A 17075-nucleotide genomic window follows, 5' to 3' on the forward strand; every position below is an offset into this window, starting at 1 on the left:
AACTCGGTATAAATTTTGTTTTGAGTTTCTTGTTTTTTAAGAAAGTTACGTGATTCTTTTAATTTGTTGTTGGCACCCACAAAATTGGTACCATTGTCACTTCACAAGTTGTGTGGATGACCACGCCTGAATGAATCGTCTTCATGCGCCAAGAAATTCTTGAGTGGTCAAGCCCGTCACAAGTTCTATATGAATTGCCTTCGTGACAAAGCATATGAATAAGGCTATATATGCCTTGTTTAGTTTTTTACCGCGGCCTGTAATTTCTCGGATTTAAAATGGACCAGCGTAGTCGACACCCGTTGTTGCAAAGGGGCGCGCAGGTTGTACTCTGTGATTGGGCAGGTTACCCATTTTGAATTTTGTCGCTACCGGTTTGGCCTTAAAACACTTATGGCATTGATGTAACACCTGTCGTATAACTGCGTGAGGATACGATCCAGTATTTTTGACGCAGTGCCGCTAAAGTGCCCTGGGGGCCGGCATGAAGCTGTTGTTCATGAGTGTACTTTATTATTAACTTAGTAACAACATTGTTTTTTGGTAATAATATGGGATATTTGATGTCATTGCTGATATTTGCGTTTGTAACCTTTCGCCGACGTGTATGATATTTGCACTGACAAATCTGACAACCAGAAATGCGTTTAGACTACAGTTTCAGTCATTTTTGATCACCCGGTAGAAGGAAAGGTGATGGCCTTCCATCATTAATCATTTAGTAGAATATTGCATTTTACAATTAAAAAACTTGATTTTATAACAGTCAAATCGAGTTTTTAAACATTTAAATCCCAAGATATGTTGCATGTTTTCTCAAGGTGATCGACTGCGTGTTCGACCGTTTTCGACACTGTTGTTTCGGTAACAAACATTTTAGTACACTTCACCAGACTAACTTTTTAAATAACCTACGAAAAAGTATTGTTTACATTTCAACAAGGTAAATACTTAATTAATTTTGTATAAATTATTTATTTTTCACTCTCGAACACTCAGTCTTAGTAAAATTCAAAGTGTGTTCGTAATAATTATTAGTTTATTTGTTCTTGTTGAAGATTTAGATGTGGGTCACTAATAATTATTTTCGGTGCAGGTGTTTCGGCTATAAATTCAATTCGTTTTATCCGAGGTATAATAAATATATAATGATTTGTGAAGAACTGTGTAATGATGAGAATGCAGCCCAGACAAAAAGGACTGATTATGAGAAAGAAAAATGTGTGCAACAACTACGAAAGTTGATGAATGGTGAGTTTACACATTTCACACTATCGTTGGTCCTTATAGCACCGACAGTAAATTTTGGTGTTAGTCGTACTATAATAGTAAATTTAGGATTAAAATGAAGTTTATTTTTCAATACAAGTAACCTTTTATTGAGGAATTACTAGGTAAAATTAGCAAACCAAACCGCTTTTTAAAAGAGAAAATTATTTAAATTATTATTAGTTGAGTTTAATTTAAGATTCGGCTCTGCTTGCATTGGAAATGTTGGTAATTAAACTGCGGCGATAATTGACAAATAAAGCGAAGAAAAACAAAAGAATAAATGGAACACATGGTCATTTTTAAATAAGGTTTGATTATTTAAAATATGAGAGTTTAAAAAAAAAAAGACCTACTGAGGACAATGTGTATTAAATAAACGACTAGAGATAACACGAATACGAGAAAGTAGGGTTAGAAAGTTGATTCTTGACGTTTTATGTAAACATGTGTGCAACCCTGGTTCAGGTTACAACGAAATTCCTGATGTAAGTTAACGTCAAAAAATAAGTTGTCGAGAAACTCTATTGAGTCGCGAACACACTAGCGAAGCCCAAGCTTTAGGAATATTTTTTTCACGCCTCAACTGGTTGACCTCTAACGTCATCTGGTAGTGGTTAAAAATTAAATATCACAAATGGTTGTTTGAAGCTTTGTTTGATCTAGACAAAAATACAACATCTTTGAAATCATAATAACTAACGACATAATAGTTATTTAAGATATAAGTGTAAAAAGTTATCCTTTATTGCACGAACGGGTTTAAAATACGACCGAGGTACGAGGGAGTATTTTAAAAGATGTGAGTGCAACAAAGGAACTTTTTACACGTATGTCTTACAACATTTTATCTACAATCGTGAGATCATCACACCGGTTTCAACATAAATTTGTATAAAATAATTATCATTGGTTCAATATTTCATGAATAACCAAAGTCGTTTGAGAACCACGTATTCTGACAGTTCTGTGCCATAAAAGCGAAAAATCGTGCTCTAAAACTTTTAGAGAACGATTCCGTCAGTTTCTCTAAACGTCAACTTTGACAACGATTTTTAGTGCAAAAGTGCCTACTTTTTACGCGATCGTAGATAAAAGCTGTTTAAAGAATCTTTAAGGGTTTTCAAAAGACATAGATATTCCAGAGATGTTTATATTGATACCGTAGTGATGGCTCAGGAAAAAAATAATCTGTTGAGATGTGAACGAATGAAATAGAAAAATGTTTTGACTGTTGCTGATCTTTGATATTGGAAACTAGGGCAAAAAAAATTGAGAATATTTCAATAGTATATTGTAGACCTAGGCGGTAAAGTGACATTTTTCCAGGCTGAAAGAAGAAATGTACAGGCGAGCTTTAGCGAGCCTGGACACTTCTTGAAGCCTGAAAAAATCACTTTGCCGCCAAGGTTTACACATTATTTTTCTTCCTACACAACATGACTGCAATAATTTTTGTCTGTCAACAAACTGTCAACAATAACCATTTGATTTAATAACGAAACAAACAGTCCGAACCGCAGCGGCACCTACACACAGTTAGATATAACTTTCTGCAGAAATCTATATCTGTTGGTAATTTTAAAATAAAAATTTACTTATATTAGATTTTATTAAGCAGGTTATTTTATAAAAAGAATACGGCTTTTGTTTGAACCAAAAAAGTTACCTAAAATCGTAAAAACCTTTTTTTTTTTTGTAAATATTATTGCAGCGCCCTCTATTGAAAAAAGTAAAAAAAAATTTTACTGCCTAGCCATTTGTGTTTTTTTTTGCAAGGCTAGCCGTAGAAACACCTACTTTCTCGTCCCTATGGAGACGGTAAAATTCAACTTTACCATAGTGTAGGAAGAAAAATGTTTTATTATAATTTGGTCGTACACAACTCTGAAGACTCTGAAATTGTGCAAAAGTACGTAGTTAAAAAGTTTTATGTAAAACCTTGTTTGTTTAAAATTTCTTCATTAAAACTCTGGAGAATATTTGATTATACCACGGTGAATTTGAAATGCATCACAATATGTAAACTTCAGCAAGTGAATAAACCGACAATGTGGTTAAACATTTTAAATTCGTAAAGTCAAATTTAAATTAATTCCACCCCGAACGAAACGCTTCTGAAAGCTCTGATAAATCTAAACATGAATATGTATCTCCAAAAACGCTTTAAAAACCGAGAGTGAGAAAATCTTACTATGCATGAAATAGCTGAAAAACACAGCCTCAAAAATATGTAAGATTAAGAGTGAAAACCAAGTGAAAGGAAAAGTCAAAGCAAAAACTATGACTAAACAGTACACCTACCGTACTTACAATTAGAAACATTATCCAAATTGCCAAATGTCGGCCGTGATTTCTAATACACGCCTGTGCCCTTCGATGTAGATTGTCCCGAACCCTTCCAAAACTTGCTGCATCGTCGCGGATTTGTGTTGTTGAAAATGGGTGTTTTAGCTATTAAAAACTCCGTTACGTGTAAAATCCGCTTCATCGGTAAACAAGACTATTCGCAAAAAATCAAGTTGATCGACGTACATTTGAATCACCCACTCACAAAACTCTTACCGGTGCACGCAATCAATAATACTTATACCGGGACATTTTTTTAACTCTGAACATAGTCCATACTTATTCCCAATGTTCAATTTTAAAAAACACAGATCAATGCATTGTGAGTTGCTATGCAACCAACTATACCGAACACCAGAGATTTTGAAATAATGTTAAAAATTGTTCCAATGGATGGAATTGGTCTATCATGTGTTGCACTGGAAATGTCACGCACATTTCTAATGCTCTGATTGGCATAGAATAACTGCATTATGTGTATTTCTTCTTCAAATAACTTGACCATTTTGGTAAACTGTCAAGTACTTATTTTCGTTACCTTGGTTACGTGATTACATACATGCATTGACCTGTGTTTTTTAAAACTGAACATAGGGAATAAGTACGGGCTATGTTCAATGTTAAAAAAATGTCCCGGTATGTACCCGCTGAACATGACAAGGGTGCAACCCTTGCTCTTTAAGGGTGCCACATACCATAAACTGAGAAACCTGAAATTCACAAACTAACTACCAGATACTTGTTGACGGGTTTTCTTCCACAGTGTCTAGTATTTGAGATTCGAGGTCTAACACCCGTGGCGTACACTTCTCGGCCGAAAAGTACCATTTTCCCGTAGACAACACCCAGAAATGTTTGCGAATGCGGAACACGACGCACCGAAAACATTCGCGATACAAAGCTTGTGCCCTTAAGGCAACACCATCTGCACTTCCGTAACAAAGTACATACCATAAACAAAGTACCATATCGGTACATTTTTCATGATAATGAGTAATGAAATGAATGACACTGAGACGCAAAATTCGAAGCAAACAATAGCCGAAGGTCGCACTGAACGCAACTAATCTGCACGCGGTACTAGCACCCGCGTAAGAAAACTTTTTGCACTTTTTTTGCATTGCACTCGATACATTTTTAATCTTACTATTCATCCTAACGTGATATCAGTGGCATACTCCACTTTTGTGATTGTGGTTGAACTTTACATGATTACATGGCATTTCTGCCCTATAGTGCAAAACTAAATGCACGTGATTTTCACAATTTGTCTGAAGATCCTAGGGTTTTCAGATTGTGATGCACATCAAATCCACCCTGTATATGTATTATATGAGTTATATTATTATCGATGCTGGTACTTGGAGGAATCAGGAATAAATAATTAATATTATTATACAATGCCGTTAAAAAAAACTCCAAAAGTCTGTATTTTCAACATAAACTGTCCGCTTTTAGAGGTAAACAGACTGGCAAAATTTGTGAGGTTAGGTTTTGATGTTTAAGTTTTATTTTGGCTTTATTTTCTTGACGATGGTTTATTGTGTTGAACAGCTGCGAATGATTTTAGCGTGACGCATGAAACTAATTCACTGCCCGGGGGTAAAATGTATATGTGCGCCTAAAGAAATTTTCACTTCAAAAACAATTTTGTTTCTTTCAAAAGTTATTTATGTTCTGATATTATAGCCCATTTTAATTTGCAGGACATGATTTGCTTAAGAAAGTGCCAGGCCATGAAAACTATTTACTGAGATTTCTCTACAGTACTTGTTTTAATGTACCTACAGCTTTCCAACGAGTAAGTACTTTTACGGTCTGTCAAAAAACATAACATTTCCACTAATTTCTACAAAGTAAGATCGGTTAATGTAATTTTATATAAAAAGGCTAAAAGGCATCTTTTGTATCCCTGGAAGTCACGACGGATGAAAAGGCACTTTAGTTCCGTGATATACGAGTATATGCAATTTTTCCATGACCTAGGGCTAGTTTATAGAAAGAGAATTAAACATTTAATTCGAATTAAATTTTAATGTGCGATTAACCCATGAATTCGAAACTTCGATTGGTTCAGTCTGATCACGTGTTCAATTAATCTTGCATTTGATTACGATTAATTTAATTTCGCTTCTATAAACTGGCCCCTGATGTATTTAATTATTTAATCGTAAAAGAAACTTGCACGAAAAGTCAACAAAACAGAATACACTAGAATTTTCTTCTTGCTCAAAACATGGGAAAATTACGTATAATTGTACACGTACCTTAGTCGATGCATAAATATAAATATTGATAGATATAAAACAAATATAAATATGTATTAATCTTTGTTCTTTTCAAAATTTTGTATTGAGTTTTTCAAGAACACTTTTAATTTTCTTAGTCATGCATTACTTTATTCTTACCTTGACACACTAACAATAAATTAACTTAGTTGGCTGTGTTTTCATTCCGAGGGGACTAAAAGTGCTACTTTACTCCCTCTTTATACCGGGTGAGATGAGTTTTATCGTTAGTGCGAAAACATCCACTTCTAATCAATTTAACATTCTCAAAAAATTCAGGAATGATTGTGTATCAGTCTAGAACAGTCTGTAAAAATTTCAAAATTTTTAATAAAACAGGTAAAGATTTTGTTTTAATTCAATAACTGCTACATTAATTTACATAATTTTTCACTGAGAGTCCTTCCAAACATTCAGGAAAAATTTGGTGTCATTGAAATCATGAAAACATCACCGGTTTTTGAAATAAATGAAATTTGATATTAAAGTCTAAAATTTAGCTATGATTTATTATTAAATTGGGCGGTCAATTCCACAAAAGAAGTTGACGTAGGTTATTTATGATACCCTTTAGGGACTTAAGAATTACTAGAAAAGTGGTCAACAGATGTTCCCAACAATGAGATATTTATTTATGACACTGCAGTTGTAAATCTTGGTCATTTTTCGCTCTTAATGTTAAAATTGGAATAATTCAAAAACAAATAATTTTCTTTTGATGCGAATTTCGTAAATGGGTTCTTTGAATTAATTGTGAATTATGAGCGTGTACGAAATTTTTTTTTATTTTGCTCAAAATCGATTTTTTTAAATTTTATGGCTCTGAATTTAGTGATAAGTGAGAATTGGTTACACACATTTGAAGTCTTATGTCAAGAGAATGTAACCCTAAAGTTTCTTAATTTTTACTAATTTTTTTAGGGTTAATCGTGCTGACGATAAAACTCATCTCACCCGGTTATACAAAAGTCGTGCAATCATTTTTCAAGGTACGTATTTAAAAATCATTACCATCCTTACAGATGAAATCTTTCTACGAACTTCTGGTTGAGTCTCCGGAATGGTTTGCAAAAGAAGGACCCTTGAGCCAAAAATCGTTAATAGAAAAAGATATTCGAATTTTGACGCCATTTAAAGACCGAGGTGGTAGACCTATTTATCTTCAGAAAATTGGTAAACACATTTTTCTTCTAAAACTGATCTACCATTGCAAGATTATTTTAAAATCAAATTATTGGTAAAGAAAAAACTTGTTCGCAGGAAATTTAAATCCATCGACGATGCAACCAACAGATGTAATATGCATTGATGACTACTGGTTAGAATACGCATTGGACGACGCAAACGGCAGGGAAAATGGAATGTGCATAATCATAGATCTTAAAAAGTTGAGTTGGCGAATGATGAGGTGGTGTACGCCGTATCTTACGAGCACTATGTTGAAAAAAGTCGACGTGCTGCCTGTAAAGGAATTCAAAATTCACGTTGTAAATTCTTCTTTTGTTGCAAACACTCTTATAAAACTTATTTGGCCATTTGTTAATGATCGGATCAGGAAAATGGTGAGTTTGTGAAACAGCTTTATGAAAAATTATGAAATCAACCAGCATGAAGTTAGGGGAAATCTCTTGAATCTATCAAAAAAGAAATCTTGTTCCAGGTTACATTTCACTTTGACGGTTTGGAATCTCTTCATGATTTCATCGAACCACACAATCTTCTATCGGAGTACGGAGGGACGGCCACTCTAGATTTTCAAGATTGTTATGAGAAGCTTTATACGAAAAATTTAGAAATCAGAGAAAACTTCAAGACTTACAGAATCTTGTAATTCTAATCCTGCCACAGTTTTCTTCTACTTCTTCTCCTTCGTCTTGAACTTATTTTAGGACTTTATTCTGTTATCTATAAAACTACTTTTCAATCTTCCTGCGATAGTTGCCTCGTTAAATTAAATTCAAGATTTAACTGTCTGTGAAGAAGTTTTTTGATACTGCTATAATTGAACAATCAAAATAGCTGTGGCGGAGTAGTTTCTTAAATTTATATTTTTATTCTAGTCACTAGATTGTTATTCCCAATAATTTCTGACTACAAGCAGAGATTTTAAATTGTTAATGCAATTATGAAAAAGCTAGAGTCAAGAATATAAACTCTTGTAACGTAACGACATTTTTAAATTAATTAATTAATAAAAATATGGTCCTATAATTTTGTTCCCCAATATTCCTCAGCAAACATTTGTAAAATAAACCATCTGGAAGTGTCGTTCGCAAATCCAGAGAGGGTTATTCGGGACATAATATACAGCATATTTTCCAAAATATTTTTTTCCCTACCGGTTAGAAATGTAGGCAGTGGATACCTCATTTGAGGTGAGAAAATTCAACTTTCTCGCTAAGGTAAGAAAGTTAATCATGAAATGTTTATGATAAAACTGTACCAAAATACAAATGTCAAAAGTGTCAAAAGTGAAATAAGTTATTGATAAATGAAAGCCAATTCAATAAAGCAAGTTGGTAGATCAATCATATAATCTGGAAAATAAACAGATAAGCTAGGTAGGTAGATTACTTTACCCTGTTTATTTCAAATTTTCGAACAAATGTCAAATCTTCAAATGCCATGACAAGTTAATTAAACAAATAACACAGCCTACTATTCAATTCTCAAAATTTTCGTTTTAATCACGAATATAACCATTTTTTTTTACTTTTTTCAACAAAGTTGTGCCGGTAGGGAAAAAAATTGTATTCAAACCTTGTTAAGAAAGTGCCCTTGCAGACCTTAGGCACTTACAAACCTCGCCTACGGCTCGGTTTATAATCTTTGCCTATGGTCTGCAAGAAAGCACTTTCTTACCTTGGTTTGAAATATACCTACTATTGTTCTAAACTGATTTGTTCCCGAACGAATCAACAAAAATTCGATCTTTTAGGGTAATCTGCTTTTTTAAGCCCTTGGACCAAGGTGATGATAAGGATGAAACTTATTTTCATTGTCAATTCTACAAACAGAAGATTGGATAATGCCTACCCTTCTTGCCACTTCGCGTTGTCTCACATGTGGTTCCTTCTCAAAAATTTGAAGGCCTACTATTTTTTGTTCCCCATCCGTGGCTCGGTGTTTGTAAATTTCTCCGATGGTTAAACTAGGTACTGATAAGACATGGAAAATTTCTCCGATGGTCAAATTAACCCCTAATTAGGCATGGTAAATTTCTCCGCCGGATTATGGAAGCATCACGTCCGACCGATCGACTATACCTATACCTGACATAATCCTAGAATATTATGAGGGGTGGCTGTGATTTATTTTTATCATCTTTGATAAACTGACACAATTTTATATTTTTTCTTGTCAGAAATATGACATGTTTGTTCCGACATTGAAATTTGAACAATGTTGTCTAATTTAATTTGATTAAAATTTTTTGTTTGTTTGTTAGAGTATAGATTAACGTACAGTCGCCAGCAATAAATTTTGTTCGTCAATGTCATTTCAAAATTTGGTTAGATTGTCACAGATTTAAAAAAAATCCCCGTCTGATTATACTCACGTCAATAAAGTGTCAAAAAATGAGAAAAAAAATACAATTATTAATGTTTCACAATAGAGCATTTTCTATTGCGTCAAAGAATGCCATTGACGACTAAGATTTATTGCTTGCAACTGTACTTACCATTTGGTTAAAACAAATTATAAGAAATCAATTTGTGATAGAAAAAATAAATACATCCCTACTCGTGTGTCAAAATAATAAGGGCCTACTGAAGGGTTAATCCTCTCAGGTACCGAACAGACCACCGGAGCAATTTGCCACTTTCCAGAAAGGCTAGAGTTAATCCTTCGGAGCAATCTACATGTTTGAAGGTTGAAATCGGAGGAATTTACGTCTGCCCCCGTGGCTACCCTTTGCTTTGATGACTTAACGGGAGGCCAATCAGCTCGAACTGACCCGCTACTTAATATTTTAAAATCATGTCAGAAGGCGCTCTCCTTTCGGGGTATCGCTGGACATAAACAAGGGCAAAGAGATGCATTCTTCAAACATTCTCCATAAATTAAAATCATGTCTGTCTTTTCAATATTTGAATAAGTGTATTGTTACGTTGTCATTAATTTTATGTTTCGACCGAAAACACTTTTTAAAAAATAATAACTTTATTTAAATACAAGTTACAAAATTAGATACGATTACGACAGTGACAGTGTCGTACACAAAGATGGTAAGAAAATGCCCCCGTGTGGACGTTACGTTTGTCTTATATAGGGAGTGATAAGAAAAGATTAACGACTAGGTAAGTGACATCCACACGTTTACAGAAAGTAATAAAATTGACATGTGAAGTAAATCTGAGTAGATAAAGTAGTAAAACAGATATACATATACAATACAATACAAACGAAATATTAGAATTTTAGATAACTGGTGAGAAAACTAAAGATAAAGAAAATAAATGGGCTTTACAATCAAAAGTTACATCTGAGTTAAAAGCAAAGAAATAAATCAGCTTAAATTATTAGGGTCAGGGTCAGTTATCACTCGTCCGGGATGGTGCACTGTGAGAAACTAGCTTATCACTGCACTGGGATATAACATTAATGTCACTATTACTTACCTCAGTAGGTATCGGTGTCGTTATTTACTTACAGCATTAAGGCTGTAAATTCAACTTTCAGATTGTGTCACTAACAATGGTAACTAGCTATAACAACACGATTGTGCAAAAAAAAATAAATCTTGATAAAATTACCTTCCTATTGGAATTTTTTGTTCCAAAATAGTTATTGTTTGCGTTCTTGGCGTAAAGGAAAATTATAGTATTTTGTATTCTGTTCTTATAAAATTAGCAATTTTTATTTACATTGTTTGGCAATACATTTGAGCCCATTGTATTGCAAAAATTCAAATATTCTCAAAAAATTTTTTTTGAAATTCATTTCCGCCGTAAATGCAAACATTTCATTGTATTTCAATCAAACCTACTTTTTCAATATTTATATCTCAAGGTTTCTTATGTTTTAAAGATACGCAGGTACGAAAGAATTATTCAACAAGATACCCTCTGTGTGATTAAACGCTTCTCGATAATATTGTTCACTTAAGTAAGTTCTACGTAACTTTTACTTTTATTTAGTTAGGTACTTACTTTAAACATGTAAATATTAAATAGTAGACTGTTTCAATTTGATCAATTAATTGATTTATTCATTTCACACTCGAACACTAACTTTTAATACAATTCAAAGTTTGTGTTTAATTATTAGTTTGATTGGCCTTGTTGAAAATTTATACCCAACACACGTGGTTACTAAAAACAACAATTATTTTCGGTGCACGTGATTTTGCATATTGTTACGCATAGGTACGTGTCTTGGCCGTAGCAAAGTGTTTTAACGGAGGTATTCTACAATGATTTGTGAAGAAGTGTGTGATGATAAGAATGCAATCCAAACAAACAGAACTGTTAATGTGAAAGAAAACTGTGTGGAACAACTGAGAGAGCTGATGAAAGGTGAGTTTATACGTTTGTTTTCAGAGTAAATTTTGATATTAGTCACATTACCTACTAGATTTGCAAATTCACATTTAAAAAAAAAACTAGAAGCACGAACATTTATGTTCTCAGTTTCTATTCCGTCGACTTTTTTAGTTTTATTAAATTAATAGATATGAACAATTTTTTTGATTTTCAAAAAGCAGTCATTTTGAAGTGTCTTCGTTATTTTGATATTCGAGTTTCGAACTTTTTAGGTTATTTACTGCGTAAGTATCTAAATGTATGCAATACAAACGACATTTTAGCTGGTTTTAAAATTTTTGTCTGTCTGTCTATTTGTTTGCATCACTTAACTCAAAAACTAATCACGAAATGACATCAAGGAATTGCGCAATAACGGTAGATACCTAAAAATTTTTCATGAATTATTGGCCTGATTTATTCTAATTTCTTATTTCTCAGTTTGTAACTTCTTCATTTATTAAGATAATGTACTTTTTTACTTTATTATTGATTAAGTACAGTTGCGGACACTGAATTTTAGACGTCAAATTTATGTCAATTCAAAAAATGTCAATGTAAGCCACGCTTTATTGTCATTATGATTGACGTTTGAAACTATTTGATATTTGAAAGTTTATTTTTGGCATGTCAGTATGATAAAAATTAGAAAAATCGAAGGTTAGTTGAGGTTAGTTGCACCTAAAGCCAGTTTTACATTTTTATGTCAATCGAATCACAAATCGTCCAAGATTCCGTGTCAGCAAAATAAAAAGGGTATATTCTATCTCGTGATTCGGAAGTCACGTTAAGCCATTGGTCCCGGTCTATTGAGTTGGTCATCACGGTGTTTGTAAATTTCTCCGATGGTTAAACTAGGTACTGATAAGACATGGAAAATTTCTCCGATGGTCAAATTAGCCCCTAATTAGGCATGGTAAATTTCTCCGCCGGATTATGGAAGCATCACGTCCGACCGATCGACTACCCCACATAATCGTAGAATATTATCGATTCATGATGAATGTGGATGAGGGGCGGCTGTGATTTATTTTTATCATCTTGGATAAACTGACACATTTTTGTTATTTTTTCTTGTCAGAAATATAACATGTTTGTTCCGACATTGAAATTTGAACAATGTTGTCTAATTTAATTTGATTAAAATTTTTTGTTTGTTTGTTAGAGTATAGATTAAGGTACAGTCGCCAGCAATAAATTTTGTTCGTCAATGTCATTTCAAAATTTGGTTAGATAGTCACAAATTTAAAAAAAATCCCCGTCTGATTATACTCACGTCAATAAAGTGCTAAAAAATTGAGAAAAAAAGATGCAATTATTAATGTTTCACAATAGAGCATTTTCTATTGCGTCTGTACAAAATAATGTAATTTTGAACATTATTGTTAGAAACAGGTACTGTAGCAGGTAGTCCTGCCTACTTTCTTTGTGAGAGGGGTGAAATCACCCACCCTTATTTAAGTCGGGATATAGCGGTAAAAACAAGAGTCTACCACTATCCTTGGTACTTAACACTTGTACATCAACATTTTGTCATACAATAAAGTTTTTAAGTAGTTATACAAAGACGACTATATCATTTGAACGGCTAATATCACCACCCAACAGTGATTAATCGTTCAGCGTCAAAGAATGACATTGACGACTAAGATTTATTGCTCGCAACTGTATACTTACCATTTGGTTAAAACAAATTATAAGAATTCAATTTGTGATAGAAAAAATACATACATGCCTACTCGTATGTCAAAATAATAAGCGCCTACTGAAGGGTTAATCCTCTCAGGTACCGAACAGACCACCGGAGCAATTTGCCACTTTCCAGAAAGGCTAGGGTTAATCCTTCAGAGCAATTTACATGTTTGAGGGTTGAAATCGGAGGAATTTACGTCTGCCCGGTCATCATGCCCCTCATAGATTTGCAAACCAGTCCTAGACTGCGAAACAAATTTATACATCTGTTTTTCTAAAATTCTGCATTTTTACAAAAATGTTGTTAGTATTGATTTTAAACACTCTCTTTATTCCTAATGCCTTTCGTGCAACAACCTTGAATTGCACACCAATAAAGCATTTTATTATACAATATTAGCCTTTGTAAAGTTGACTCAAGTTGCAAAAAACCACTTGGCATTTGCAACAGCACTTTTATGGCATTAGTCATTTGAAATTACTTTAAAACTGTACTTATATGGAAAATATCCAACCCAAACTATGATTTTCTGGTCCCTTTGTGCCTTTATTTGGTTCAAAAATATGAAAAAAATGCTGTTGCAAATGACAAGTGGTTTTTTGCAACTTGAGTCAACTTTATGTAAAAAGGTAACCTACTGTGATTATCATAAGCGTCTTGGACGTCGAATTTTAAATGTTAGTGGTTACAACTCCCCAAAAAATCCCTAAAGGTATACAGTGTGTCCAAAAAGTCTGGAAACACCCCAATAAAATAAAAACGAATGATTTTCGAGAAAAACACAAAAACAGGTGAACTAGCGTTTTCTGTTGAAGGTATCTGTTTGCTGTTTTTGATGACCTTGAAAAAATTATGTCATCAGAGGTTTTTTTTAAATGGCAACGTCGCATTTTTACTATCGTTTTAAATAGATCTTTTAATTGTCTACCCGGTATCGCGACAAAAGCGCGCCGCAAAAAGAGCGCGCAACAAAAGAGCGTGCGACATAAGAGCGCGACGACATAAGAGCGCGGCGACAAAAGAGCGTGACCACAAAAGAAGGTAAATACAGGTTGCCTTTGCCTTTGCCTTTCTTGAGGCAATAATTAATTTCCATATTGAATGAAAATTTTCCTTACCCTTTAGTTATACTAAGACTTGGCGCGACCTTGACGCAACCTTGAAACACAACAAGAGAGAAAAAAAGGCATTTGCACAAGGTTTGAATGGTGGGACACGATCTAGGAGGACGCCCTGGGGCTGTCTAGCCAGAAAAAACGCGAAAATTCCAGAAGTAGTTAAAGTGAACAATTACCAAATAATCCTGTACATTTTGTATTGGCGCAAATGCCAATGCTAGCAGGTGGCGCAACATGAGTGCAAATTCAGGATTTACAGCATAAGATGCTTGGAGTCCTGCAGATTGGACATGCCGATAAATTGCCTGCGAAAAATGGAAAAAGCAACCTCCTCCGTAAATACATTGACTGCTGCTTTTTCAAAATCCTGTCTTGTCACAGTGGTTATTTGTCTCACGCTATTTTGTCGCGGCGCTCTTTTGTCGCGGCGCTCTTTTGTCGTGGCGCTCTTTTGTCGCTGCGCTCATGTTGCGGCTCTCTTTTGTCGCGCGCTCATTTGTCGCGCGCTCATTTGTCGCGCGCTCAAATGTCGTAGATTCGTCTACCCGACGGTCAAAAAAATTTTCAATTTAGGTACATAAGAAATGTCCTGAAAAAACCTATTTTTTTATAACTTTTTCAAGGTCATCGAAAAGACCAAAAAGAAAATATCAGCAGAAAGCTTTTTTAAAACACTATTTTTTTTTTTAATTATGCGTTACGTTTTCATTTGGGTGTTTCCAGACTTTTTGGACACACTGTAGGCATATGTTTTTTCACTGAATCCTTTAATTTAAAGTGTACCTATAATAAATGCAAAATAGGAAAAATAGTATATTATACCCCTTCCTTTGTGGTACTCGTTGCTACGTTTGTCGTGCCTCAAATAACTCATGCGATAATACATAATATGTCTTATTATAAGTTATAAGTTATAACACTTGTATCATAATATACAATGATGCCTCTAAGTTTATGAAAACAACTCAACTGAAGGTCTGTTAATAAATTAATCTGCTGGTAAAGACCAATAATGTGATATTATTATTTCTTTCCTTTGCAGAACATGATTTGCTCAAGAAAGTGCCCAACAATGAAAGTTATTTACTAAGATTTCTCTACAGTACTTCTTTTGATGTACCGGCCGCTTTCCGCCGCGTAAGTACTCGTCCAACATGAGATCTTACTTTGGAATCAAATTTCCAGATTAGTATAAATTTTTGTTTGACAAAGTAAGGTCGTTCAAACATTTTTAGGTACTTCAAAATCACTACCACTATTGCAGATGAGATCTTTCTACGAATTTCTGGTTGAACATCCGGAATGGTTTGCAAAAGATGGACCCTTAAGTCAAAAATCGTTAATAGAAAAAGATATTCGAATTTTGACGTCACTCAAAGACCGAGGCGGTAGACCTATTTTTCTTCTAAAAATTGGTAAATACAGTTTACTTCTAAAAGTACTCAGTCTCAGTAAACAACATTGGTGTTACATTATCAAAGGAAAACATTCCCGCAGGAAATTTAAATCCATCGACGATGGAACTGCTAGATGTAATCCGCATTGATGACTACTGGTTAGAATATATAGTGGATGACCCAAACCTGAGAGAAAATGGATTGTGTGTAATTGTAGATCTTAAGAATTTATCTTTGCGAATGATGAAATGGTCAACGCCGTATCTTGTGCGCACGTTCTTGAAAAAACTCCAGGTACTTCCGATAAAAGAATACAGATTCCACGTTGTAAATTCTTCTTTCGTTGCAAACACTTTTATCAAAATCATTTGGCCACTTGTTAATGATCGCCTGAAGAAAATGGTAAGTTTATAAAATCGTTTTTTGAAAAAGTGTACATATATCGTTATAGTTTATGTTTGGTTGAAATGTTTTGAGTTTATTAGAAAATAAATGTTGTTTTAGGTTAAATTTCACTTTGAGAACTGGGAATCTCTTCATGATTTTATCGATCCACACAATCTTCCACCTGAGTATAGAGGAACCGCCACCTTAAACTTCAGTGAATGTTATGAAAAGCTTTATAGAAAAGATTACGAAATCAGGAAAAGTTACGAAACTTACAGAACGTTGTAATTGTATATCCACATTAGTCTCACGGTTAAACTAATTAAATAAATAATTTTTTTTCTAATGTGACACATTTTTAAACTAAAATAACTTTTTAAGATGCACATAACAGTGAAGAAGAAACTGTGGCTATGGCGGTGACCAGAGTAAAAGGAAGGTACGTTTGTTGGAACGAATGTTACGTGATTCTTTCAACAAAGCACTGATATATTTAAATAACAATAACACCAAAGAAACAAAATAGAGTGATTTGTTCATGAGGTGTAACGCTAGTGATGACCATCTGATACGTTCACCCAGTTGCGACTTCCACAAAGTTGACAAGATCTTGACAAGACAAGACAAATTGAAATTACATATTAGAGGTTATGCCAAGGCGGTCTCTATTTTAAAATAGAGACCGCCTTGGTTATGCCCGTTTCGCAATAGATTACTTTCCATTGCGTCAAAGAATGACTTTGACGGCCAAAATTTACTGCTCGCAACTGTACATAGGTACAGGGTCGCTCAAAAGGATGGATACAGCTAATTATTCTCAGAACGGTTTAGCAGAACTCGTTGAAATATGGCACAAAGTTAGAAGTATTTATTTATTATCCGAGATTTTTTCAATTTTCTAACATCATTTGTTTTGAAGATACAAGCCTAACTTGATTTTTTTAAACGGCACGGGGGGTCAAATTTAATATTTTTAAAGAGTATTTTTTCTGAATTCAGTGATGTAACACATGCCCATATCGCCACCATTTTGAACATCTTTTTTCGCA

General features: G+C 33.9%; 2 protein-coding genes across 3 annotated transcripts; both read left to right on the forward strand.

Moving 5' to 3' along the window:
• Positions 1-672: 672 nt before the first annotated feature.
• LOC138130201 (clavesin-1-like) lies at positions 673-8117 on the forward strand. The gene is made up of 6 exons (XM_069046612.1): positions 673-943; positions 1097-1251; positions 5325-5419; positions 6929-7079; positions 7167-7468; positions 7567-8117. Exons 2-6 carry the CDS (start codon positions 1149-1151, stop codon positions 7735-7737), a joined length of 822 nt encoding a protein of 273 aa, XP_068902713.1. The 5' UTR covers positions 673-943; positions 1097-1148; the 3' UTR covers positions 7738-8117.
• Positions 8118-10928: 2811 nt separating this feature from the next.
• LOC138130205 (clavesin-1-like) lies at positions 10929-16372 on the forward strand. 2 transcript variants are annotated; one of them, XM_069046617.1, is made up of 6 exons: positions 10929-11015; positions 11276-11425; positions 15285-15379; positions 15507-15657; positions 15740-16041; positions 16144-16372. In XM_069046617.1, the coding sequence occupies exons 2-6, from the start codon at positions 11323-11325 to the stop codon at positions 16312-16314; spliced, it is 822 nt and encodes a 273-aa protein (XP_068902718.1). In that variant the 5' UTR covers positions 10929-11015; positions 11276-11322; the 3' UTR covers positions 16315-16372. The 2 variants fall into 2 exon arrangements, with proteins under 2 accessions (XP_068902718.1, XP_068902720.1); XM_069046619.1 differs by lacking the exon at positions 10929-11015 and having other exon boundaries at positions 11143-11425.
• Positions 16373-17075: the final 703 nt, after the last annotated feature.

Source organism: Tenebrio molitor, chromosome 5 (assembly GCF_963966145.1).
Source record: "Tenebrio molitor chromosome 5, icTenMoli1.1, whole genome shotgun sequence".
NCBI lineage: Eukaryota > Metazoa > Arthropoda > Insecta > Coleoptera > Tenebrionidae > Tenebrio > Tenebrio molitor.

Bases quoted from the DNA above. Each gene is read 5' to 3' on its own strand.
- LOC138130201 (XM_069046612.1), top strand. From the start codon at position 1,149: ATGATTTGTGAAGAACTGTGTAATGATGAGAATGCAGCCCAGACAAAA. The intron at 5,420-6,928 runs GTAAGTACTTTT...CCATCCTTACAG, and splicing joins TACCTACAGCTTTCCAACGA to ATGAAATCTTTCTACGAACT. The intron at 7,469-7,566 runs GTGAGTTTGTGA...ATCTTGTTCCAG, and splicing joins ATGATCGGATCAGGAAAATG to GTTACATTTCACTTTGACGG.
- LOC138130205 (XM_069046617.1), top strand. From the start codon at position 11,323: ATGATTTGTGAAGAAGTGTGTGATGATAAGAATGCAATCCAAACAAAC. The intron at 15,380-15,506 runs GTAAGTACTCGT...CCACTATTGCAG, and splicing joins TACCGGCCGCTTTCCGCCGC to ATGAGATCTTTCTACGAATT. The intron at 16,042-16,143 runs GTAAGTTTATAA...ATGTTGTTTTAG, and splicing joins ATGATCGCCTGAAGAAAATG to GTTAAATTTCACTTTGAGAA.